This window comes from Caretta caretta, chromosome 7, assembly GCF_965140235.1.
Source record: "Caretta caretta isolate rCarCar2 chromosome 7, rCarCar1.hap1, whole genome shotgun sequence".
NCBI lineage: Eukaryota > Metazoa > Chordata > Testudines > Cheloniidae > Caretta > Caretta caretta.
Genome location: NC_134212.1, coordinates 120,849,998 through 120,877,400, shown reverse-complemented (window position 1 = coordinate 120,877,400; position 27,403 = coordinate 120,849,998). Strand labels below are relative to the sequence as shown.

At 41.4% G+C, this 27,403-nt stretch overlaps 2 protein-coding genes across 14 annotated transcripts in view; one reads left to right on the top strand and one right to left on the bottom strand.

Annotated features, from left to right (window-relative positions):
* Positions 1–15,637, bottom strand: part of STN1 (STN1 subunit of CST complex) — a 67,727-nt gene extending 52,090 nt beyond the window's left edge. For 2 of the 11 annotated variants that reach the window (XM_075131089.1, XM_075131088.1), the window contains exons 1-4: positions 15,449–15,637; positions 9,830–9,984; positions 8,244–8,318; positions 7,566–7,630 (exon numbers count right to left, since the gene is read on the bottom strand). The gene's annotated coding sequence lies outside the window, so the exon portion shown is untranslated. Of the gene's footprint in view, positions 1–7,565; positions 7,631–8,243; positions 8,319–9,829; positions 9,985–11,196; positions 11,292–15,448 lie in introns of those variants that run through there. The other 9 variants (XM_048856144.2, XM_048856145.2, XM_048856146.2 and 6 more) reach the window with 8 other exon arrangements.
* Positions 15,638–15,692: 55 nt separating this feature from the next.
* SLK (STE20 like kinase) overlaps positions 15,693–27,403 on the top strand; it is a 67,549-nt gene continuing 55,838 nt past the window's right edge. Inside the window, exons 1-2 of one of the 3 annotated variants that reach the window (XM_075131087.1) lie at positions 15,695–16,131; positions 16,440–16,706. In XM_075131087.1, the coding sequence (XP_074987188.1) occupies positions 16,557–16,706 (150 nt within the window). In that variant the 5' untranslated portion in view covers positions 15,695–16,131; positions 16,440–16,556. Of the gene's footprint in view, positions 16,707–27,403 lie in introns of all 3 variants that reach the window. The other 2 variants (XM_048856135.2, XM_048856134.2) reach the window with 2 other exon arrangements.

Below are 27,403 nucleotides of genomic sequence, written 5' to 3'. Positions count from 1 at the left end.
GTTGTTCTCAAGCTGTGGATGATGGACCTCTGGTAGTCTGTGAAGCACGTTCTGATAATCTGGGGACTGGGAGAACTGGCTGGTCACACAGTGTTGGATCTCCTAACCCCAGCTGCTAAAGTCCAGTTTCTTTCCTAATATTAATTTTTGTGTAAGCAATTGCTGTAGTTGCCACATGATGTTGAGATTGAAAGTCTCCTTGCCACTCTCTCCCACTCTGCCTCATTTATCTGTTAAGATGTGCAAACTATAAAAAGATTTGAGAACCCCCACTCTGCAGTATTCGTGTTTCCCCAACTTTAATGTAGTTAGCCTGTCTCTAGATTCTGCTAAGCCTTTGCGGACTCTCTCTGCCTTGTAAAGAACATTTTGAATGCACCAGGACAGCACCAAATGGCACGTAAAAAGATTTTCTGAGCACAAATACCTCCTGGACCATTCCCTACAACAGCTTTAATTTACTCAGATCTCTTGGCAAGTCACTCATTTAGAACACTGATGTTATGGATATGCATGACATTCGTGACTCCCTATTATTGCTTCACATACTTAGAAATGGTAAACGAGCATCCTTTTGATGAACAGATTTGAAATGTGGTTTGGTTTAATTGTACTTCAGCTTTTGTAAACACCACTCTAAATGTTGCTGAAATTTTATGTCGCACCTTCTCACCACAAACTGCCTCCATGAATTACAACAGATACAATATGTGTAGCTCAGTCAGAAGCTGCAGAAATTACTGGATGAAATTATACGGGCTTGTCTTATGCAGATGGTCAAACTAGATGATCCTAATAGTCTCGTCTGGCCTTAATGTATTAATATTGTGATGCTCTGCACTGTAAATTAAAATCCCTTCATTCTGCAAATTAAAGATTCCAAGTCATTTAAGAAAAGGAGGAATACAATCAGTTTGCTAGTTATCTATATTTCAAAAAGCAGATCCTAGTGTCCAAGGGTTTGGATGAGCTATTGTTGAACACAAAACAGCTGCTGTGTTTTGCCTAAACAATCACACTATTAGTATCAATTTCATTACTATGGAAGCTTAAAAATGCTAAATAAAACCAATTTTTATTCTACAATATAATGGTATATTTGCCTTCAAAAATAAATATTGGAGAACACCTATTATGAAAACTCAAGTAACCCAAGCAACATTCTGCATTTAAAATTATGGTTCTGTGCATGTAATGTATCATTAAACATGCAACCCAACAAATGGCATTTCTGTGAAGTCACTTTTCACCCAACCCCCCCACCACCACCACCTACCAAAAACTCAGCTGTATTTCAACTGTTTCCTGATTCTAATTTTGTTTAGACTTTCAACTTCATCTTTGCATTAATTAACATTTAGTGTCATTATTTCCTCTTTGTGTTACTAACCAAATTTGATTCTATCACATTGCATCTCTTTCCATCTTGTGATTAAAGCATATCTTACTGCAAAACTAATAGTCTTTAGTAATTTATCTTGGTGTCAAAATGTGCTAGGTTTTGGAAATAAATTTTACTGAGAAACAGGTGATTTTTTAAAATGGTATATGTAAAGAATCAGATCACCTTCTAGGCCATGTTTATGGCAAAACCTGAACTAGGCTGACTTACTGGCCTTAATAAAAAAAGATAATTTAAAAATACACAGTTGTAACTAGATTATCACATTACAAGTTGTTTTATCTTGAGACTCTGCAGCCAATCAGGACATAACAGAGCATGTCAGCAATTTTGGAAACAAGAACCTGTGGTATGGAGGAGGGAAATCAGATTTGGAACAAGAAAAGCCATGCTTGTAGATATTATATGTTCAGAAATGGTTGTGCCATTGTTGACTGAAAGCAATATTGAAATGCAAAGCAGTCTTTATCCCTTAATAAATTCCTAGTCTTAACTATTGTGTGACCTAGTGAAAATTTTAAAGCCACAAACAAACAAAGCAAATCAGCTTGTGCTCCTGTGCAAGAGGAAAGGTCTAATTACCATTTGGTGGTAAGACAACCGTGGTGTAGCATTTGCAGTGTGTGCTTTCATGTGACTGAACTAAGCCTTTTAATACCTATCAGATGGATGGTGCTCTACAAGATTTGAGTACCTTTTCTCATGTTCGTATACTGCATAATCCAATACCCTGAGAAGAGCTACAAGATGCCTTTGATTTAAATAAAAGATAATCTCTATTGATTAAAACTGGTTAAAGGGACTAGAGTATTATTATTCCTTTTGGTAATATTATAGACATTTAATTAAACAAAAATAATTATATGTTCTTTCTAAAGAAATCCAGATTACCAATTTACTGGTGTACTTCATGAATGCTGTGAAAGACTGTTATAAGAAGTATTTTAAAATGTTCAGTTTAATATATAGGTATATTTCAAAAATAGTGGTTAATATTTATTGAAAGATATACCCATTTAAAACCTACAGGTTCCCCGGGAATAGTAATTTATTAGAAGTTATGAGTGTTACTCAATTAAGAGATTTACTTAACAGAGATCTACTAAACGCACACTGTAGTCAACTTATTCAGACAAAAGCAACAATCTTACAATAGGGAAGTTAGAGGAATACATATTTCCTAATGTGGCCAATTGTCAGAAACCTATAGTCCACTGGATATCACATTTTAAACTACACATGTGTATTTGAAAGGGCTTTTATCTGACATACTAATGTTTGAATTTCAAAAAAAGGAAGTTTGATTATACAATTGTCAAGCAGTTGATGCATATTCACATTATATCTATGAGGCAATACATAGCTTATCAATTCTAATAAGCATGGCAGCACAGTTTAGCTGTCATATTGTATGCAGGATTGACAGTCTGTTTCAGCATCCCATTCCTGAAGGTAACATTGTAGTTAGCCTGCTAGAAATACCAGGTCAAATATATAACTTCTCAAAAAGAAAAGGAGTACTTGTGGCACCTTAGACTAACCAATTTATTTGAGCATAAGCTTTCGTGAGCCACAGCTCATTCTTTGAGCTGTGGCTCACGAAAGCTTATGCTCAAATAAATTGGTTAGTCTCTAAGGTGCCACAAGCACTCCTTTTCTTTTTGCGAATACAGACTAACACAGCTGTTACTCTGAAACCTATATAACTTCTGTAACAACTCCACTGAAGTCAATATTTTAACCAGGAATACATTTGGCCCAATACATTTTGCTGAAGTAGAAAAAAAAATCCCTTTTTTCAATGTCAGTTCTTGAATAAAAATCAAATATTTGACAGACCTTCAAGGATTTGCATCTTTAAAATTTTCCAACTTTATTCAATGATATTTAATTTCAAATAAAACCAACTGGATAAAGTGCATCATCTAAAGGTTTCTAGGTATGCTGATAATTTAGTAATGTTGACATTTTATTTGTCATTCAGCCTCAAAGTTTAACATCCACCTGAGATGAAGGCAGCCAGCTGTCTGCAGATCCTACAAGGCAGCCCTACATCAGTTTCACATTGAGAAGGATTTATTCACAGACAGAAGGGCTAGTAATGTTATTAAACAATCTAAAATTCTGCAGAAAATACCAACTAAGACCCTAGGCTGCTGGTGTGTTGAGATCACTACCTTGTACTCTATCAGTATGCATCAATTTGCTGCCTCTTGTCTTATGCTTGGACTGTAAACTCTTGGGGCAGAGACTGTCTTTTCATTATGTGTATTTACAGCACCTAGCACAATAAGGTCTGAGCCCATGACTAGGGCAATTAGACACTACAATAATACAATCAATCAATTTGTATGCATTTGAGCTCTCCCCTGATATTTACTGATGAGCTGAGGAAGACGATGTCATGAACCCACCTTGTTTGCATAGATACATCCATTCTGCCTAGGCATGCAGCATGACGGCAATGCTTTGTTCAAATGATCATTTTTTGCTGGTGTTGGATCACAACTCACCTTGTTATTGGGGGCAAGGCTAATCATAGATTCCTAGGAATGGAAGGGACTTCCAGAGGTCATCTAGTCCAGTCCCCTGCACTCATGGCGGGGCTAAGTATTAACTAGACCATCCCTGACAGGTGTTTGTCTAACCTGCTCTTAAAAATCTCCAACAATGGAGATTCCACAACCTCCCTAGGCAATTTATTCCAGTGCTTAACCACCCTGACAGTTAGGAAGTTTTTCCTAATGTCCAACCTAAAAGGGGCCTTGCTGCAAGTTAAGCCCATTGCTTCTTGTCCTATCCTCAGAGGATAAGGAAAACAATTTTTCTCCCTCCCCCTGGTAACAACACTTGATGTACTTAAAAACAGTTACATCCCCCCTCAGTCTTCTCTTCTGCAGACTGAACAAACACAATTCTTTCAATCTTCCCTCATAGGTCATGTTTTGTAGACCTTTAATAATTTTTGTTGCTATTCTCTGGATTTTCTCCAATTTGTTCACATCTTTCCTGAATTGTGGCGCCCAGAACTAGACACAATACTCCAGTTGAGGCCTAATCTGCACAGAGTAGAGCGGAAGAATTACTTCTTGTGTCTTGCTTACAACATTCCTGCTAATACATCCCAGAATTATGTTTGCTTTTTTTGTAACAGTGTTTACACTGTTGACTCATATTTAGTTTATGATCCACTATGACTCCCAGATCCCCTCTCACAGTACTCCTTCCTAGGCAGTCATTTCCCATTTTGTATGTGCGCAACTGATTGTTCCTTCCTAACTGGAGTACTTTGCATTTGTCTTTATTGAGTTTCATCCTATTTACTTCAGACCATTTCTCCAGTTTATCCAGATCATTTTGAATTTTAATCCTATCCTCCAAAGCGCTTTGTCAAGGTTCCTTCCCCACTCTGAACTCTAGGGTACAGATGTGGGAACCTGCATGAAAACCCCCTAAGCTTACTTTTACCAGCTTAGGTTAAAACTTCCCCAAGGTACAAGCTATTTTACCTTTTGCCCTTGGACTTTCGCTGCCACCACTAAATGTCCAACACCGGTTACTGGGAACGAGTCCGTTTGGAAACGTCTTTCCCCCCAAAATCCTCCCAAATCTTATACCCCCTTTCCTGGAGAAGGTTTGATAAAAATCCTCACCAATTTGCATAGGTGACCACAGACCCAAACCCTTGGATCTTAAGAACAATGAAAAAGCATTCAGTTTCTGAAAAGAAGAATTTTAATAGAAGTAAAAAGAATCACCTCTGTAAAATCAGGATGGTAAATACCTTACAGGGTAATTAGATTCAAAACATAGAAAATCCCTCTAGGCAAAACCTTAAGTTACAAAAAGACACAAAAACAGGAATATCCATTCCATTCAGCACAGCTTATTTTCTCAGCCATTTAAAGAAATCAGAATCTAATGCATATCTAGCTATATTACTTACTAAGTTCTAAGACTCCATTCCTGTTCTGTCCCCGGCAAAAGCATCACACAGACAAAGAGAGAGGCTTTGTTTTTCCCTCCCCCCAGCTTTTGAAAGTCTCTTGTCTCCTCATTGGTCATTTTGGTCAGGTGCCAGAGAGGTTATCCTAGCTTCTTAACCCTTTACAGGTGAAAGGGGTTTTTCCTCTGGCCAGGAGGGATTTTAAAGGTGTTTACCCTTCCCTTTATATTTATGACACGCTTTCAACCCCTCCAGCTTGCTATCGCCCGCAAACTTTATAAGTGTACTCTCTATGCCATTATCTAAATCACTGATGAAAACATTGAACAGAACTGGACCCAGAACTGATCCCTGCAGGAACCCCACTCGATATGTGCTTCCAGCTTGACCATAAACCACTGATAACTACACTCTGGAAAAAGTTTTCTAATCACTTCTGCACGCACCTTATAGTAGCTCCATCTAGGTTGTACTTCCCTACTTTTTATTTTTAATATGAGAGACAGTATCAAAAGGCTTACTAAATTCAAGATATACCACCTCTATCACTTCCTTCCTATCCACAAGGCTTGTTACTTTGTAAATCCTTATAATAAAGGGTTGTTATCCTTGTTGTGTGAATCAAGGGCATAAGAAATGTGTTTGGCATGCCCGGATTGAGGGACTCACCCTCAACTAAACTGCACTTGCTAGACAGGCGACAAGAGTGCCAAAGAACAGTGGAGTTGAGACACAAGTGTAGTGGGGACAAGTATTTGTACCTGGTGGTGTGGGCTCTGCCTAAGGATCCTAGACACCATTTGACCTTTCCTCTCTCCACTGTGTAATAACAGAGTGGATTAAGACTCAGTTGAGTCTTTTGGTGCAGACCAATAGAGCTGAAGACCGTGATAACCAGGTCTAAGCATTAGACTTGCTTTGGGCAGCGTGTCTGATGCAAGAGGCTGCCCAGTCTGCACTAGCAGTGAGGTTTCCCCATTAACAGCAGAAATCACTGACAGCTGTGTTACACAGTGGGACCTTAAGACATTCCAGAGCATGCAGTATGGCGAGCAGCTGGAAGAGTGGCTGATGCCAGAGCGAGTGCCTGGACAGTGAAGCAAGCAAGGTGCCTTCTCCCCACCCCCCAGGTTGGAAGGTGAACTCACACAGATGCACCTCTGGGTCTTCACTGACCATGGACAACAACTGTGCGGTGGAGGGTGGAGGGCACATTAAAGGAGCTTTTGGTTGTTGGACTTAAAAACCTGAGGCAAAAGAACACTGTCCAACATACTCTGGGGTGGGTGTTTTGCTCACAGTTTCATGCTTATGAATCCTGCCTGTGGCATTTTCCCAAGTTAATGCCAGGTTACTTCCCCCCTTTTTATTAAAATTTTCTATTCTACACTCAGACTCTGTGTTTGCAAGAGGGGAAGTATTGCCTCTTAGAGGCATGCAATGGGTGGTGTGTAATTGTGCCAGGTCACTACGTGCGGGCTCGAGCCAGTTTTGTGTTGTATGTTGAAAAGGAATCCCTAGATATTGAACCCGGCTCTACTTGCTGCCAACTCTAACTGGCAGAAGGGTTACAAATTAAATAATAATAAATGTGTTTTGTGTATTTAAGTTTTCACAGCACAAATACCAAATAATTCCATAGCAGTTTCCCCGGATTAAAAAACAACCCTATATAAATCCATCAGAAGCAAACAAGGAGCCATGCAATGGTTTGTTTCAAGGTCATTGTTATGAGCCAGAATATTGATTCAGATTAACAATGTAATGACAGCCCTGCAACTTGTTCTTTCAGAGACTGACCTCCAGCATTATGCTTTCTTCTTATCTGCCCCATAAATTCCTGAATTATTTCCATTATACAAACAGAGACTTAATGACAGCAAGCAAGGATGAAAAAAATAGGTTTGTGCCTTTCTATGGATTCTTTATGAACGAGCCATGAAAGGTTCCCCCACACACACCGACCGAAATGAGGGCTTCTTTCTACCCTAGATTTAGCAACCACACTCCTTCAATTAACAGCTGAGAGGTCTGCATAAACACTGCTGAGTCATTCAAGACTTCCAGCAAGAAATGGGAAAATATGAATTGACATTTGTGACTTTTTTGGGTGGGTGGGTGCAGAAAAACAGCCTTTCAGGCCTTCCTTGTACATTAAAGAAACTAAAGAGGGTACAAATCCATTTATTTTCTTATATTCAGATCACCGTTACTGACCTGGGTTTGTGTGCACTCTCTCTCAGATGATTCTAGAAACTCCTCACATTCTTTGCTGTATGGGACTAGCAAGTCAAAAACAAGACAAAGAAGTGTGTTATTTAGGACTGGTAAACAAATGCCTAGCACACTGTTGGCACTTGTTATGCAAATAAAACTAGAGCCCAGGAGCAGGAAGCAGCATGGTAAAGAGTGTGAAGTTGAGAGTAGGGAATAGGCCTCAAAGGAAGGAGTAAAATGCAGAGCTTGAGATGAGCATAGCAAGGAAGCAGAAAAGAGAATGAAATGACAGTAGAGACGCAGGTGAAGGAAGGATTACATAAAAGCCTGTTCGTGAGCTGGAATAGGCTGAGATTGATGTGATAAGAGACAGTGAGTGAATGGAGGAATTCAAAGAGGAGGGTGACATGGTCAGAGCAGCAGAAGAGGCAGGTGATGCAATGGGAAGAAGTGAGAAGCAGGGAGGTCAGACAGATGGTTTCGGTAATCAAAGTGAGATAAGAGTAGCTCATGGACAAGGGTAAAGAAAAATGTCAAATGACACAGACAAGATAGATATTGGAGAGATCAATGGAAATAATTTTGGAGATGGCAGCTGATACCAAGAAGAGATGTCGGAGGGGCAGCTAGAGATTCAAGAAAGGGTTGGGCGTGTTAAAGAGAAGAATTAGGAGTTACCTCATAAAGATGGTAGCTGAAGCAACTGGCCAGGACTCTGAGAATGGGGAAGCCATGAAGGAAGAGTCAGTATGGCTTGAGAAAAAACAAGAAAAGGTGTCACACTGTGATTAAGTGTCAAAGGTGGCAAACAGATACAGGAGGATGAGACTAGATGTATCCCTTAGAGTTAGCTAGAAGCTAGTAAAATTGGTGACCTTAGCCAGGGCAGTTTCAGTGGAGTGGAGGCAATGGAAAACCTTAGACAGATTGGAAGAGATCACCCAAAGAGTGGTGGACAGGAAATCAAGACAGCAAAACTTAAAAACAAACAAACAAAAAAAAAACCACACTACACAGTTAAGGATTTTGGAAAGGTAAGAGAGGAAATAGAGCAGCAGTTAGAGGGTCATGTTAGTTTGCAGAATATTTTAGTTTAAACTTGATGCAGGGAGCACAAAATGAAGTAGAGGAGAGAGCAGTTAAAGGGGAGTATTAAAGGGGGAACTAGGGACAGCGGGAAGTGAGAATGGATAAGGTCAAGGGGGCAAACAGAGTTTAGGCTTTAGAATAAGAAAGTAGGAGAGAGACTTCAGAGTCAAAAACAAAGGCGGTGGCAGTGGAATTAGGGTTTTAGTGATGGATCAGGAGTGAAAGATATTTCTAGGTCAATGTACTCAATGCAGAACTGAAATAGTTTTCTTTTTGCAAGACTTGACATTAATCTGCTTCAGTGAAATAACTTTCAAAGGCTACTGAAGTAAATTAGTGAAGGAGAAATTATAATTTACCTATCGGTCACTTTTACTTTTCATCTCTAGCATTTGGAAGCATTTACAGTTGCTAAAAACCTCTTGCCTCCAAAAACAGATTAAGTTCCATATACCCTAATCCAGACCAGGAAATCAGTACAAATAGGGAAGGATTTGCTACTGTCACTTAACCTTCATATTATAGTGTATATTTTTAGGATTGGCTGGCAAGATATTACTCTGTTGTAGCAGAAATAAGGGAAGAGAAACTTGTCTCTCAGACTTTCCATGACTTGGTCAGATGAGTAGGGAGGAGTATAAAGATATTGCTTGAGCATGCAGGGGTGTAATCAGGAAGGCCAAAACACAATGGGAGTTGCAGCTAGCAAGGGATGTGAAAGGTAACAAGAAGGGTTTCTACAGGTATGATAGCAACAAGAAAAAGGTCAGGGAAAGTGTGGGACCCTTAATGAATGGGAGAGGCAACCTAGTCACAGATGATGTGGAAAAAGCGGAGGTACTCAATGGTTTTTTTGCCTTGATCTTCACAGACAAGGTCAGCTCCCAGACTGCTGCCCTGGGCAACACAGTATGGAGAAGAGGTGAGCAGCCCGCAATGGTGAAAGAACAGGTTAAGGACTATTTAGAAAAGCTGGACATGCACAAGTCCATGGGTCCAGATCTAATGCATCCGAGGGTGCTGAAGGAATTGGCTGATGTGACTGCAGAGCCATTGGCCATTATCTTTGAAAACTTGTGGCGTTCGGGGGAGGTCCCGGACAACTGGAAAAAGGCAAACATAGTGCCCATCTTTAAAAAAGGAAAGAAGGAGAACCCAGGGAAATACAGACTCACCTCAGTCCCTGGAAAAACCACGGAACAGGTCCTCAAGGAAACCATTTTGAAGCGCTTGGAGGAGAGGAAGGTGATCAGAAACAGTCAACATGGATTCACCAAGGGCAAGTCATGCCTGATCAACCTGATTGCCTTCTATGACGAGATAACTGGCTCTGTGGATGCAGGAAAGCAGTGGTCGTGATATATCTTAACTTTAGCAAAGCTTTTGATATGGTCTCCCACAGTATTCTTGCCAGCAAGTTAAAAAAGTATGGATTGGATGAATGGACTATAACGTGGATAGAAAGCTGGCTAGATTGTCGGGCTAACAGGTAATGATCAACGGCTCGATGTCTAGTTGGCAGCTGGTATCAAGCGGAGTGGCCCAGGGTTCAGTCCTGGGGCTGGTTTTGTTCAGCATCTTTACTAATGATCTGGATGATGGGATAGATTGCACTCTCAGCAAGTTCGTGGATAACACTAAGCTGGGGGAAAAGGTAGATACACTGGAGGGTAGGGATAGGGTCTAGAGTGACCTAGACAAATTTGAGAATTGGGCCAAAAGAAATCTAATGAGGTTCAACAAGGACAAGCGCAGAGTTCTGCACTTAGGATGGAAGAATCCCATGCACTGCTACAGGCTGGGGACCGACTGGCTAAGCAGCAGTTCTGCAGAAAAGGACTTGGGGATTACTGTGGACGAGAAGCTGGATACAAGTCAACAGTGTGCCCTTGTTGCCAAGAAGGCTAACAGCATATTGGGCTGCATTAGTAGGAGCACTGCCAGCAGATCGAGGGAAGTGATTATTCCTCTCTATTTGGCACTGGTGAGACCACATCTGAAGTATTGCGTTCAGTTTTGGGCCTCCCACTATAGAAAGTATGTGGACAAATTGGGGAGAGTCCAGTGGAGGGCAATGAAAATGATCAGGGGGCTGGGGCACATGACTTACGAGGAGAGGCTGAGGGAACTGGGCTTATTTAATCTGCAGAAGAGAGGGTTCCAAAGAGGATGGAGCTCGACTGTTCTCAGTGGTGGCAGATGACAGAACAAGGAGCAATGGTTTCAAGTTGCAGTGGGGGAGATCTAGGTTGGATATTAGGAAACACTGTTTCACTAGGAGGGTGGTGAAGCATTGGAATGGGTGACTTAGGGAGGTAGTGGAATCTCTGTCCTTAGAGGTTTTTAAGGCCCGGCTTGACAAAGCCCTGGCTGGGATGATTTGGTTGGTGTTGGTCCTGCTTTGAGCAGAGGGTTGGACTAGATGATCCCCTGAGATTCCAACCCTAATCTTCTATGACTAAAAAAACCTTTCATCTGAGGATCTGAAATTGCTTTACAAACATTAAGAAAAAGAAAAAAGTGGAACTACAATATGTCAAACCTTATTGCTCAATCACCGAGTCTTTATGGCATCTCTTCACCACATACTTCATAGTTTATGTGATCTGTAGATCTTCTAGAACTTGGAAGCAGGGAGCTTGTCTACATACCAGTCTAAAGCACAAAGCACATTTGGGGCTTTATATAACGTGTAATTCTCTATCTATTGACATGGTTATGGGGCTGGCTGCACCTCTGCCTCCCCATGCTTCTGGTCTCTGAGTGTACCAGGTCTCAGGCCTTGTGCCTTTACCTGTCCTGGGCTGGAACTGTGCAATTCTCCCCACTCATAGACCAGGCCCTGGGCTACAGGACCTTTTGCATCACCTCCTTCTTATTTTGTACATCTGACTGAATTTAAGTACCCGCAGTACTTCTTTCCTTCAGGAGTCTGTGACCGGTGATACATTGTGATCAGACAGCCTTCTTAAAACCAAAGTATTGTTTATTTTAAACAGTAGGAACAATGCATTTAGAGGAAAAAAAAGGTTTTAAAACAATCTACACTTATTTCTCTCTGACTTAAAGGCTTACCATCCGCTGATGGTAACCTTGGAAGGCCTAACTTTTTCAGAAATCCCAGAAGGTGCCTATGTTAGTTTGGTTGCCCCAAAATGCTCCTCTCCTCCTACCTCTCTTTTCAGAATGTGTTCCTTTTTTAAACCTTTTGATCTCCTGTATGTGTGGACCTTTTCCTGACCTGGTATTATCTCATAACATCCCTCAAGTATCTGTAGAGAAGTAATTTATCTTGAGCCATTTCTTCACTCTCTGCTGGTCTTTACTTACAACCCATATTAAACTACACCAAAATATTCATAGAATAAATGACTTAGAACCAGGTCAACATACAATATTCATAAATTATTACAGAGCAGTTCCAATTTCATGACACCCATATTACATAGGGATAAACTGATGCACAGAAGGGTAAAGTGAATTGTTTACAAAGTTAGTCAGTCACAGGACACAAGAGTCCCAATTCCCTAACCCCTGCTCTATCCAACAGACCATCCTCACAACTACATTCACCCTCAAGCAACTCTAGAAAAGTTTCTGTCTTTGGGCTTGACCCACCTACTTCTGACACAAGCTTTTGGGCTTAATCCAACTTCTGTTGAAGAAAATGGAAGGTGGACTGGTTTTAGGCTACAGGATAAAACTTGTGCTTTTACTTTCCACTTGTTTTGATGTCCTGTCAGTGGACTGGTTCAAAGGATGTTAATCTTGGTTTGGAGCCAAATCTGAGTCTTTGTAAAAAGTAAGCTTTTACATAACTGAATGCCACTAGAAATGCTTTTTAAAAAAATCCAACTTTTATTTTTAAAACCAAACTGACTTTGCTATTATTCAGCCTGAGGGAAAATTGGACTTTTAAAATCCTGAGATTTCATAATTTAAGGTAGAAAACGTTGAGAACCCAGGAAAATCAATTTTTAAAAAAAATATTCAGCCATAACAGTTTCTTTCTCACTCGGTTTTAATTCCAAACCATCTTCATGCAACTTCCAAATGAACCTGGTAGCTGTGACTGGCCAACCAGAATCCACGTGTGGTGGGAAAACAGAGACTAGTCTGGATGGCTGTTGTCATTTTATCACTACCTCACATCCATAAGTGGGCAGCACAGCTCTGGTACCTGCCACCTGAATTGGGAAGGAGTCAACACAGAGAGAAACTACAAAACCCAATATTCTCCTTGAACAAAGGAGATCAGTATTACCATCCATCTCTTCTAAAATCAGAAATATTTGGGAGGTCCCTTATTCTGTCAGTGCTATTCATAGCAAATAATTCTGGACTGGTAATAGAACCTTAGGTCATGTATGACATTGTGATAATATTTAGATTATAAGCTCTTTGTTGGGGCAGCATCTGGCACTATATGACACCAGTCCATGCCAGGGGTTCCTGAGTACTACTGCAATATAACTAATATTCTTATCACTAATTATGCAATGTCAGCAGCTTTCTGGAATTGAAAGGTTTACCACTCCTCCACAAACAGTTTCATGCCAAGTTCACCTCCTACCTACCTCTCTGCCCTTGTTTCTTTTTATTCCACTTCCCCAGTCGTCACTATGCCCTTCTCCCATATTAGTTGTACCTTATTCCATGAAATCTTCCTAATGTGCCCCACCACGTTATCATTTTCTAAGACCCTCCTTAAATAATACTTCTTTCAAGTGTATTATAAGTCTTAGCCCTTCCCATAGTAGAGAATAAAACAGATGAGAGACAAAAAAAAAAAAATGTAACTAACAAGAAGTTGTTGACAGTACTGCTCAAGCTGCTTTTCTATCTGGAGGCTTGGTCTACCCTATAAAATTAGGTCGGGTTAGCTAAATAGCTCAGAGGTATGAAAAATCCACATCCCTGAGTGACATACTTAAGCCAGCTTAAACTCCTGTGAATTCTTCCATCAACCTAGCTACCGCCTCTCAGGGAGTAGGATTACTTACGCCGACAGGAGAATCCCTCTCGTCAGCATAGATAGTGTCTACACTGAAGCACTATAGCAGCTGCAGCTGTGCCACTGAAGTAGTTCAAGTGTAGGCAAGCCCTAAGTGGTTATAAACTAATATAATCACTGTAATATCTTAGTACTGTACCTCATGGACATGCATGAATTTATATTCATCCCCTACGCCCACCCCGTGAGATAGGAATGCATCATCTTCCCCATTTTAGACTGAGAACTGAGGCACAGAGAGATGAAGGGTCTGATCTTTGGAGGTCCTGAGTATCCAGAATGCCCAATCTAAGCCAATAGCAACTAGAGGTGCTTGGCCCATCTGAGAATCAAATGCATCTGATGAAGTGAGCTGTAGTTCACGAAAGCTTATGCTCAAATAAATTTGTTAGTCTCTAAGGTGCCACAGGTACTCCTTTTCTTTTTGCGGATACAGACTAACACAGCTGCTACTCTGAAAAATGCTACACAGTTTGCCCAATGGCACACAGGAAGTGACCGAGGTGGGAGGCAGAGAAGGGAATCCAGCTCCCTCAAGTCCCAATCCAGTGTCTCAGCCCAAGGCCATCCTGCCTCCCCTTGCATCATACCCATTGTCTGGGACAGGGGTTCTAAAACTGGGGGTCAGGGCCCCTCAGGGGGTCACACAGTTTTACATGGGGGGGGTCAGCCTCCACCCCAAACCCCGCTTTGCCTCCAGCATTTATAATGGTGTTAAATATATAAACAAGTGTTTTTAATTTGGGGGGGAGGGGGTGCACTCAGAGGCTTGCTGTGTGAAAGGGGTCACCAATACAATAGTTTGAGACCCACTGGTTCAGGAGTTGTCTGTTTGAATGGTAAGCCCTTCAGGACAGCCAGCGTATCTTCTTTGTGTGTGAAGCACCTGACACTTTTTGTGGCATATAAAAAATAGTAGCATTACAACAGGATCCCTGATGCAGCGAGTGGGGGAGCAGGAGAAGCAAGTCTAGTCCATTACTTAAACCCCGTAAGGTGCCAAACCCATAGGACGCAATGACATCACACCTTGCTGTGACCCCAATGCACCAAGTGCTAGTCTAGAAACCACTCTGCTTCAGAAACAAAGTACAGGGCCAGAGCTTCTGGCACAACCCCCCGCTCCAGCTAAACAGCCCCACAAAACTTACAACCCCCTACTCTCCCATCACACCCTGTGCCGTGTGCCCTCCCTCAGGGGATGGAGGTGAACCCACCCACACCCTGCCTCAACCTACCAGGCAAGGAGCTGGGAGGAAAGGGAACTCCCGTCCCCTGCCCACGTGGCTGTCAGGGAGGGGCCAACTGGGGGGGCACGGTCAGGAAAGGGGAGAGTCTCCCCCTCCCCCCTAGTTGGGGGGGGGCACGGTCAGGAAAGGGGAGAGTCTCCCCCCTAGTTGGGGGGGCACGGTCAGGAAAGGGGAGAGTCTCCCCCTCCCCCCTAGTTGGGGGGGGCACGGTCAGGAAAGGGGAGAGTCTCCCCCTCCCCCCTAGTTGGGGGGGGCACGGTCAGGAAAGGGGAGAGTCTCCCCCCGAGTTGGGGGGGGCACGGTCAGGAAAGGGGAGAGTCTCCCCCTCCCCCCTAGTTGGGGGGGGGCACGGTCAGGAAAGGGGAGAGTCTCCCCCTCCCCCCTAGTTGGGGGGGGCACGGTCAGGAAAGGGGAGAGTCTCCCCCTCCCCCCTAGTTGGGGGGGGCACGGTCAGGAAAGGGGAGTACACCCTCCCCCAAGGCACTCAGGAAAAAAACCACCCCCCCGAGAAAAAAAACCCACCCTCTTACCCGTCTGAGAGCTCAGCGCGCTCCCATTGGCCCCTCGCGGGCTCTCCGGGATCACGTGGAAGAGGCCGTTACCGCCCGTTCGGCCGTTTAAGCTGGCCCTCTAACCCCGCCCTTTTCTCCAGCCGGCCAGGGAGCGTGAGAGGAGGGGGAAAACGTCTCCGGGCTCGGCTGTCCGCGCGCATGCGCCAAAGGGGGAAAGTCGGCGGAAGGGGGAGGGGGGCGCTAGAGAGGTGAGGCCCGGCCGGGCGAGCGCGGCGCGAGAGACGGGTCCGGAGACGGGGGCTAGAGGCGCGCGCGCGAGTGACTAAGTGACTGACTGAGGGGGAAGAAGGAGGCCGCCGCCGCCGCCGCGGCTGGAGGAGCCTGACGCTCCGCCCCTCCCCCCCCAGCCGGCCCTGAGCGAGGAGACGCCGGTTGCCGCCCGGAGGGAGATCGGCCGCCTGGGCTCTGCGCCTGTGAGGAGGAAGCGGGGAGACGCCGTCTCCTGCCGCTGGGACCCTGCCGCCCTCCCCTGTGTGACTAGGGGGACCGGACAGCCCCCTCCTCCGGGGCCGCAGGGGGACCCCGCGCCCCTCCGGGAGAGGAGGTGACTCCCACCCCGGGGAGAGGCGGCCCCAGGTGCCGGCTACCGCCCCCCCCCCCCTCCCGCCGTCTCCAGCGGGGTAGGAGCCTCCACCGACGATGTGAGTGAGGAAGTTCGTGCTTCGTCCCCACTCAGCCTTGGACGCTGAAGCCACCGTCCCCGGGGCGAGCAGGGAGCCGGGCGCTTGTCGCCGGTGTGGCGGCCACGCAGCCGGCTGTTGTCGAATAGCGATTCGGGGAAATAACCCAGCCCTCTAAGCACCGAGGGCCGGGGGGAATCTCGCCCCACGCCCTGCCTCAGCGGAGCACCCCCGGGCCGGGGGCTTTCCACGCGCGGCGGCGTGGGGGGGGGGGGGGCGCGTGCGGGACAGCACACTTGCCAAGACACTGCTTAGCTTTTCCCTTGCAGAAGGTGGAGTGACACATCGTGAGACGCTGCTCAGAGAGCTGCTGCTGTTCCCACCCTCTGCGGTTTTCTTTCAGTTTTTTTTTTTGGAACCATTTTTTTTTTTTAAGGGAGGAAAAAATGTCTTTCTTTAACTTTCGTAAAATCTTTAAGCTCGGTGGCGAGAAGAAAAAGAAACAATATGAGCACGTCAAGAGAGACTTGAATCCGGAGGAGTTCTGGGAGATTATAGGCGAGCTGGGAGATGGTGCTTTTGGTAAAGTGTTCAAGGTAAGAGAAAACTTGAGAAGTGGCAGCTAAGTCTCATATGGTATAGTTTCTTGAAATAAGTGCATCGCAAGCTTGCCTTTCCATAAGGCCTGTCGTCTGAGGATCTAAAAGCATCTTTCTAACATAGGTAAGTATTATGCCTATTTTACACTTTGGGAAACTGAGGCAAATAGGTTATGATGTGCCCAGTCACACAGCTAAACATTGACAGCACTGGGCTACCTGAAAATCCTGATCATCACAAAGAATTATAGAAACTGGAGATGGGAAAGTCCTATTAGGTCATGGTCCCGCCCTCTCCTCCAGCCTGCCACTGCTGAGTTGTTCCCTGCTCCTGCATTTTTTTTTCCTTCCAGTGTTTTGTTCAGTCTGGCTTTTAATCTATCAAGGGATAGGCTTCTCTAGTCAAGCATAAGCTCAATTTTCTTTCCTTAGCTACTTTTTTGTAAAATATCACACTTAAAAGTAAAATAGACTTAAATGTCTCTTATAGTGGCTTGAGTGCTGATCTTGTGATATTTTTAATGAGTCCATTTGCCTTAATAAAATATCTTGTTCTCTCATCAGATCGAATTAAATGCCCCAGGGCTATCCAGGTTTTCCTTTTTTAAGGATGTGTGTGTTGGTTATCCTAACTTGTTTCAATGACTTGATATAAAATGTTGAAATATAGCAATATAAGCTATATTTTTATAGGCTACTTACTAGATGAACCTTCACAGAAGAAACCTACATTGTAATAGTTTTAAATTTGTTTCATAAAGACGCTATCAGATAAATGGCAAGAAATAAACTCATGCCTTCAAACAGTCTTCTCTGCTGGCTTTGGGTTTCACACAGGGTGTCAATGCCTCTAGTTTGTTTTATGGAGTGCATGACGGGCATGTTCCTGTGGAACTCCTTGCCTGAGGAGGTTGTGAAGGCTAGGACTATAACAGGGTTTAAAAGAGAACTAGATAGTCATTAAAGGACTTAACCTATTAGCCAGGATGGGTACGGAATGGTGTCCCTACCCTTTGTTTGTCAGAAGGTGGAGATGGATGGCAGGAGAGAGATCACTTGATCATTACCTGTTAGGTTCACTCCCTCTGGGGCACCTGGCATTGGCCACTGTCTGCAGACTGGATACTGGGCTGGATGGACCTTTGGCCATACTTGGTCAGACCATTATGTTCGATGTTTCTCGGTGGCGAGGAGAGAACTGCATCCTCAAGCTCATTAGGGAACAGACATGGTGCAGGAAGGTGATATCTTGAGCAGGTTCATGGGATAGGGATAGAGTGTAGAAAAAAGGATACCAGATGCATTGTTGCTGGAAAGTAACTAGTTGTTTCAGTCAAGAAGTTTTCATGTTTAAAATACTGCATTTCAGTGGGACTACAAGATCATTTACACCAGGGGTTTTCAATCTTTTTCTTTTTAGAGTTTTGTCGTCGTCCCCACCACAGCCCACCTGTGCCACAACAACTGTTTTTCTGCATATAAAAGCCAGGGTTAGGGGGTAGCAAGCAGGGCAGTTGCATTGGGCCCTTTGCCACAGGGGGCCCTGCGAAGCTAAGTTGCTCAGGCTTTGGCTTCAGCCCTGGGTGGTGGAGCTTGGAGCCCTGGGCTTTAGCCCCTGGGAGTGGGGCTTTGGCTTTCTGCCCTGGGACCCAGCAAGTCTAATGCCAGCCCTGCTTGGCGGACCCCTGAAACCTGCTCACGGACCCCCAGGCGGCCCTGCATCGTGGTTGAGAACCACTGGCTTATAAGGATTCCTTATCCTCCAGCAAATAGCAGCTATTCTGGACAGAAGCAATTTTGCATTTTCTTATGTTTCTTTTCCAAATTGTTAAAGGGAATAACACTTTCCATTAATGTTTTTGTAAGTAGCATCTCTTGCATGCCTTCCTTTTCGCTAGGGCCATGTCTAGGTACAGCGCTGCTGTGCTGTAGCTGTACCGAGACTGCTGTGCCGCTACAGCGCATCTGTTGAAGAGCTTCCCCCATCAGCATAAAAACTCACCTCCGCAAGTGGCAGAAGGTATGTCGATGGGAGAAGCTCTCCCACTAACATGGCACTGTGCATACAAGCGCTTATGTCACTCAGGCGGGTGTAATATTTACACACCTGAGCAACGTAAGTTTTGCCAACATAGTCCGTAGTGTAAGATATAGCCAAAGTCAGAAAACTTGTTCTAATTCCAGAGTCTGGTTTTCAGGACTCTTGTATGTAAACAACATCCTGTTAAAGGAACACAAACTTGATTTTATTTTTTTAAAGCAAAGTTGAGATTTTCAAATTGGTATAGGGGATTGGTACATCTTCCAAGAAAATGAATGGATGATGTGTATCTAAATCCTTTAGATTGTTTTGAAAATCTCAGTCAAATCTGATATAGCAGAGCACCCTCATAAATAGCATGTATGGACTCAAATTTTTTTTTGAAACTTCATAAGTGTTTTTTTTTAATTTTCTTCTGATTATTATAATGGTCTTTCCAGCAGGGGAGAGTGGGCAGGCCCCAGAGCAACACCACTAAACGTTCTCTGGCACATCCTTTCCATGTGCCCACACATGCCTCCTCTTCAGTTTCAGCCGCTAGTGACAAACACACTATCTGCAGGATCTGGGTAAAATCATGTAGTGAGCTCCTCTGAGAGCACCACCAGTGATGTTGTCATACTAGTGCATGAGGCAGAAAGTGCAATTGACCAACAGAAAAGTGAAACTGTGCATTTTGCATGTCAACGAAGTAAACCTAATAAAAGAGATTTCGCTCCCTCCTCCTCCCCCCACAGTAAGTACACATTTTTCAGCAGAAAGTGTGACTTCTAATTTGATGATGTCTCTGCATTCAGAAAACAAAACTTTTAAATGCTGAAGTTGTTCACAATTTTCAAACTAAAAATATTTTTAGAGAATCTTGGTATTTAGATTATAGTATTCAGAATGACACTTGGAATTCCACAGTCTTGTTACTTGTGCGCTCTCAAACTTTTTTAGTTGAATGCAAAAATCTGTCAATTTTCACATATTTTAACACTACTTAAAACTACTCAATTTTAAAAAATGGAAAGTGGCAGATATCTATGAGTAGGATTGCTCTTATTTTCTGAGGAGTTCCACTTGTTTCTATTTATAGTTTGAGAGGGAGATATCTAAACTACACATCCTATATGTATTGCAGCTTGTTCACTGAGGCTGTTGCACAGAAACTTCTTAGTTCCAAGTGTTAGAGTACGTCACAATCTTAACTCCTTGACATATGCGTCTCTGTTTAGAAACTGCCAGGATACATATTTGACTAAAATTATTGGAAGGATGTTGAATTATTTCAATAAAACAGAACTGTTGCCTTTTAAAGACAATTTGTATTTAGTGATTTATAAAGCAATGAATTCATGCCAACACATTTTGGAAAAACTACTCCTCTCCCCTCCCCTCGCCTCCAAATAATCTTTTTGAGCATGCCAGGCTTTGCTAATGTCATTAACATGCTTTAGTAGAGTGTGTGTGTATATATATTAACTACATCTTGAATACCAGTAAATGGTTAAATTACAAAGCAAGTATAAATAAATCTGTTGAAAAGTGATTAGAGCTTTATCTGGCATCCAAAAGGGGGTGGGGCAAATAGAGCTGTTCAGTCACAATTCCATTCTGAAACTAGCAGCCAAACCATGTTAATTAAGTAGATCCTGTCTCTTAAAGCCTTTTACCCAGTGAATCTAAATCAAGCCACATTTGTTATTTTGCATAAAAGCAGTGAAGAGTACTCAGAAGTGTCTTCTTATAGTAGTTTTTTATTCCTGGAGTGAACATAATTTTCATGGATACCATAATGTCAGAAGCTTAAGGGAAATAACATACTACTTCCACAGCCCAGTTTTCTCTGAACTGGATTTAAGTAGACTAAAACATCTTTTTATGTAACTGTTAAGACCCTAGGAACCTTTGTGTGAATGTGCGTATTCTCAATGTTTCAGCAGATTTATAATAGAGCACTAAACAAATCAGATTTAGTGTTTCTTGTGTATTTAATGCAACTCAAAGATCGGGTTGCTTACTTGCTATAGCTTACATTTAGAAACATCTTTTAAGTTGTCATAATTCATTTTCGGTTGACAAAATATGCTTAAGTAACCCCCTAAAACTTTTTTCTTGAACATATTTGTTACTATTGGTCATATGACTTGATTGATTTTATTAATATAAATTTATTTAATACAGGATATATTAACCTAACAAAATGTAGTTGAAGTCTTTAGGATATCTAATTTGTGGGTTACATTTTTTTTCTGCTAATGGTAGGGTTCTTTTTCTCTTTCTAATAATTTATGATTCCAGTTCAATTCAGTTTTATTAGATTGCATATGACATGTCTTTTGCACATACAAAATGTTAAACATACACAATGTAAAACAGAAACATTCATGTAATTAAAATGTCAATCAGAACGCATAAAAACTCTTCTTTGGTGCAATGCTAAAAGAGCAAAAATTGCCACTGATGTAACTACTACCAGGGATTGAGAAAATACTTAAAACATTATCTTTTTAAATGATGTAAAAAAAAAAAAATACCAAAGAGGTAAAATCCACTGTGCTCTCTGAAGCTGAAAAATTCTGCAGTTCAAAAATAATGAAGTAGGTCTTCCAACACTCTAGATTTACCTGGGCAAAAATAAAGATGTGAAGGAACTTGTTCATATCTGCCTCTAAGGATAGCAATTTCCATGGTTTGGAATCTTGATTAAATGAGGATTTGATAACTCATTAAAATAAAAACGTGACCATCTTCAAAGTAGAGAACCCAAAGGCAAACTTAGACTTATGAATCATAGCCAGATCTTCTTTTTGAGGTAATATCTTTCACTGTTGGAGTAGTTGATGATGCTGATTAAAATATATTGACAATAGCTGAGTAATAGAAAAACTCAAGCTAGCTATAATAAATTGGAGTGTCTTATACCATGGAAACAATACACAGGTTGTTCCTTCTATCTCTTGAAGGCAAAGATGGGGCAATCTATAATCTGGAAAAGTACAGATCTTCAACCAAAATTTAAGAAAAGCAGTACAAGCTCTACTATGTACAGTTCTACTAATAAAAACACGTACCGTGGCACATAAAAACAAGGCGGAGGGGGTGAGAAAATGAAGGAATAAAGTTTCCTCAGAAAATTATTTGAATGATCGCTAAGGCTGAAACTTGGCCTCTAAAGCAAACTTTGACCACACAGAGTATCTGCCTTATTATTTCAGCATTAAAAATTCTTGGCACTGGGGAAACTCTGTTCCCCCATGCAAGCAGGTAGAACAGAGCACACCCCTTGAGCAGAACTAAGGGCCTTTTGTTTTAAGTCTTTGTGATAATGTGACGAATGGCCCAGATGATGAAACTTTTTCCCTAAATAAGTAAAAGCAGAGACTTGTTCTACAAGGTGGCCTTCTATCTTCCACTCAATTTCAAGAGGATTTTTCCCAAATATGATGATGATGATCTTATTCCAATTGAGAACCGGGTCTTAAAGTGCACTAAAAAGAAAAACAGGATCATAACTAGCAGAGGTCTTTTGAAGTTTGCAATAAAACAGCCATGTCATTGGAATATAGTAACAAGAGTTATCCCAGTTCAATAAATAGTAAAATTTTCTGGTACTGGAAGCATTTGTACTGATTTGCTCATGTTGTCTTAGCCCTGGCGGGTTGAAATGGGCTATCCATGCATTCAGGTTCATTAACTTACGGAACTTCTAAATAACATTTAGAAATATCTTTCATACTAGTTAGGTAAAACTTCTCAATAGTCAATTAAAAACTAATATTCCCACTGCAAATCTCTCCCAGCTAGATCAGAGAGGCTACATAACTGGAGATTGCTGCTGGCCTTTCTCATAGGGATGGTTAAGGTTGGATAAGGCTTTTCATTCTAGTTAGTTTTCAGTCACTCAAAACTTCCACTTTTTAGGCAGAATTTTTTCCCCTGGTTTGCTGTGTGCTGGGGGGTTAATTGTTGAGGGAGTTTGAACAAAAGCAATTAAGTTACTTCTGAGTATGAAGAGAGTGGAGGGGAAAAAACTTTCCCTATTGTTTTTATATATTTGAAATTTTTCAGGGAGAATGGCCCTCAGTGAAAATATATATATATTTTTTAAAGGAAAAAAAATAGTTCTGATGCAAATTCTTTGATTTGGTCAAGGTCTGACTCTTTGGAAAATCATTCTGAGGGATGGTCTACTCACAGTTGTAGCTACAAGGTAAATTGGTTTAGAAAGTGATTTGGTTAAACTGGTGAAACCCCTTATGTGGTCTCTCTTGTTTCAGATTAAAAGGCCATATATTTATTTAATTCAATGACTAACTGATTTAAACTAAATCGATATAAGGAACTCAAACTGAAATTAGGAGCTACCACATAACAGGTTTCATCAAATCACTTTCTAAACTGATTTATTTAATTTGGTGTTCGGATTATGGGTAAACAAGCCTTTGGTGTACATAACGTTGTTCATGGGTTGGTCTTGCTGTACTCCTAAAATTCACTGTTAAGGATCCTGTATTTTACGAGTATGCATGACTAATTTAACTGCAAGAATGCCCCACTTAGCCCTCTGAATCAATCAGAAGTGGCCAGGACCCACTTCCAGTTTAATCTGCCATCTTGGCTTGCGAGAAGAAAATTGCTTAAAACTTCATTAACTTACAGAAGGATATGAACTTTCCTAACATCTAGGCAGTGTTTTCCACCCAGGTGCCTCTAGAGAAAGCTCTGCCAATAAGTCTGCTCCCTACAATCTCTTGGTCTAAGTGCAGGATCCTATTTCTGTATACAATTATTCATCAGAAAAAATTGTCTTGCAAATATTTTAGTTCTTCAAAAATGTTCATGCGTCTTGTTTTGTCCAGTTATTGTCCCAGGTCTAGGGTGACAAAACTTTAGCTCATGTTAGATATTTACAGGACCTGTACTGTTTTTCTTATCAGAATTCAGAAAATCCAAATCCTGTTTTGCTCTATATGAAGGCAACAAGAGTTTCTCAACTTCATTTTTGACTTGGCATTTTTGCTGGCATAGCATAGGTATACAAAGTGATAAAATTTCCTTGGCCTAACAAAGCCCATTCTTCTCTCTACCATTGCTTTTTGGGTTGAAAGAGAGAGAAAGTTGTCCAGAACAGCCACAGTCTCCAATTTTTCCAAATTTTCTACTAAACCTAATCTACACTAGAAAATGTTTGCTGGTACAGTTATACTGGGAAACCCACCTAATATAGATGCAGCTTATATTGGCAAAAAGTACTTTTGATGGTATAGCTTATACTGTTTCCCCAAGCAAAATAAGCTATACCAGCAAAAGCACTTTTATGCCTTTATACATGTTATGATGTTTTGCGGTCCACTGAGACTAGCAACGGATTCTGTCACTGGCTGCCCTGTAACCTTCGGTGGGGATCTTTATGCAGTGCAGATATAGTTCAGATCCTGGATACCAGTAGGAAGCCCACAAGCATAAGGTTTCATGCTGGCTCTCACCAGCCCAGTTACTCTTTGCAGGGTGACACTGTGTCATTGCCTATGGTACAATCTGGACTGATAGACAACTGTGTCCCGTCAATTCCACAACCTGGGGTGCCTTTTACACTACTTTGTTATGAGAGCAATCACTTCTGGTCTGCTCTCACACTGTCTCTGGCATGTAAATCACTCCCTGCTGTAGCCAGCCACCCATGAATTGCACTGCAGGACAACACCAGCAAACTTCCAGTCCTAAACTTCCCCCCAGAAGTGTGCATCTTGTATTGCAGAGCACCCTCCTGGACAATATAAGTTCATATAAAGTCAGTTATTTATTAATAGAAAATTATATGCAAAAATCTTGTTATCCCAAATGGAATTTCCCGGACACTTCAACCCAAATGTATTGGTGTAGATAAAACAACAAAACAACTATGAACTACAGAAAGATAGCTTTTAAGTGACTACAAGTAATGAGGTATATAATTCAGACTTAGCTGCATTTTACCTTTTATTTCTTTGTAACCAACACCTAACTTAAGCTAAATGAATATAAAGCAAAGATCTCTCTCACCACATGTTCCAGCAGTCTTACTGACAACCTCTTTCAGTCAGGATCTCTCTTCCAGTCCAGTGCTGCTTCTGTTGTTCTTCAGGTGTTGATGATGCTGTGGGCAGAGAGCTAGGGAGAGATGATTTGGGCCATCTGCCCTCTCTTTTTATAGCCCTTTCTCTTTCACAAGAATCATCTCCACCTGATGTTCAGGAGACAAAGTCAGTGTGGCCAAAAACCTTAAACTGCTTCTTTGTCAAAATGTAGATTTCTTTTTTTGTAACCTGCACCATTTCTCATGCCGAGGAGTGGCCAGGTGGTGGTCCATTTGGTCTTGTTGACACCTGGCTGAGGCATTTGGCTAGCCTTTTGTCTCTGGGGACCTTATTTGTGACTGACCTCCAGAACGTGTTGGAACATGTCTTGGTTATATTATACAGTGAAATCTTATGTCTTTACTAAGGCTGTAAAGCGATTAAAAAAATTAATAGTGTGATAAATCACACTGTTAAACAATGATAGAATACCATTTATTTAAATAGGTTTGGATATTTTCTACCTTTTGAAATATATTGATTTCAGTTATCACAAAGAATATAAAGTGTACACTGCTCACTTTATATTTTTGTTTTTTACAGTGCAAGTGTTTTGTATAAAAAATAATAGTATTTTTCAATTCACCTAATACAAGTACTGTAGTACAATCACTTTAGAGCCTACAGATCCACTCAGTCCTACTTCTTGTTCAGCCCATCGCTCAAACAAACAAGTTTGTTTACATTTATGGGAGATAATGCTGCCAGCTTCTTGTTTCAGCTTGTGTCTCATGGGTGTGAATTTTTCACACTTTTGGGCAACATATCTAGGTTGATCTATGTTTTAGATGTAGACCACACTTCAGTTTACTTTTACTCAGATGTAACATGAATTCTTCAAATAACTGCATTGTTTACTGTTATTTAATTAAAACACTTACAAACTCAAATTCTTTATTTAATCTCTACCTCCTAAGTATACCTCATCATTATGTTAAGCAGGCCTAAAGAGTTTGTCTTCTGGATATGACTTTTGAAACAAAGCTGAAAGCTTACCATGTATAGAAAACAAAGGATTTTTTTAGTCTCACTGATCAGCTTGGTCAGCTGCTCAAAGTCAAAACTATCCTTAATGTTGCAGGGCACCAAGAAGTATGGAGTAAGAGTGTTAACATTATTTTTCACACTATTATAAATGATTTTATTAAAGAACATGAGAGTATCAGGTAAGAATAAGGCAGTCTTTCTCATGATTAAACAGTAAGAAACAGTCTTGTTGCACATAACTGTGTATGCTTCCTTGTTGCCTCCATCACTTTGTGGTTTTGAGAAGGAATGGATAGAGCAGAAAAAACTTACCTACAATCAGTAAACTATTGTTTGAGAATTTTACGATTTATATTTTTAATGGATCCCTACTGAAGATGGTCATCTTTATTCATTGTAAAAGGTTTCTCTTCATCATACCCACACCAATTAAATGTTTTAAATAAGCAAGATGGATAGCACAAGTTGTTTAATGCCCCATCATTTTATGTATATTCTTATAAGTCATTTGGTGTATGAGAGTTTTGCACTATGGGTCCTGATTATATGAATAATGTGTTGTCTACATTTTACTCTTGAATGCAGTGAGCACACAAGGGCACAGAGGATAAATATAGAATATGTTCATGATCACTCCCTTTCCTTTACCAGGCAGTCATCTTTTCCAAAACGTGAGCTCAGCTATATAAATTGTTCTGCCACTCTAGTTAAGTACCTTATTTGAAATAAGAAACCCTTACTTTAATTTCTGAAGAGTTTTCTAGTACTCTGTATCACCTATACTTACAAAATTTCTAATTTTTAAGGTCCAGAAATCTATGCATAGTCTATTATAGTTAACAATCTATCTGTAACATCTTGAACTATTACTGACATTTTTATTCTCCAGATTGTTTGTATATACTTTATATAGTAGGACAGATGCAACCATTTAAGGTTGTACAACGGTTTCCATAATAAAGTCCTATTTTCAAACTGTCATAACTTTCAACAATGTTTAAACATTACATTTTTCATGCTCTGTTTATGAAGTTGTATTTTCTTGAATGTTCATCCACTTCTGAGGGAGAAAAGGCTGTAAAAAATCTTGATTTGCTTGCTTTTTAACAGGCCTTACATTTAAAGTGGCTGCAATTTTAGAGTTGCATCTTTGGTATGAAAATAGTCCTCAGAGGAGCAATACACACACATTCTAGATGAAATTGTTTTACATTTGACTAAATTATGAAAATCATACTTGAGAGAATGCTATATGTGTATATTTGTTTTGGATTATTTAAGTGGCGCAAAAGAAAACTTTTTGCCACTCTTCTTTGGTTAGGGAACTGAGGATGAAGTTCCTGATGTGGGGGGGAGAGTTCTGTTCATCCAAGACTTTTCCTTTTGTCTGTCTTCCTTCCCACTCTGGTTTCATTTCTACCCCTATCCAAGGAGGTGGAATGCCTGAGGAAAAGCTGAATCTTCAGTTAGATGCATCTGAAGTTAAGGAAATAAGACTACTAGTTATCTCTTTTATATAGCACTTTTCATGAAAGGGATATGAGTGGAAATGCAACAGTTCC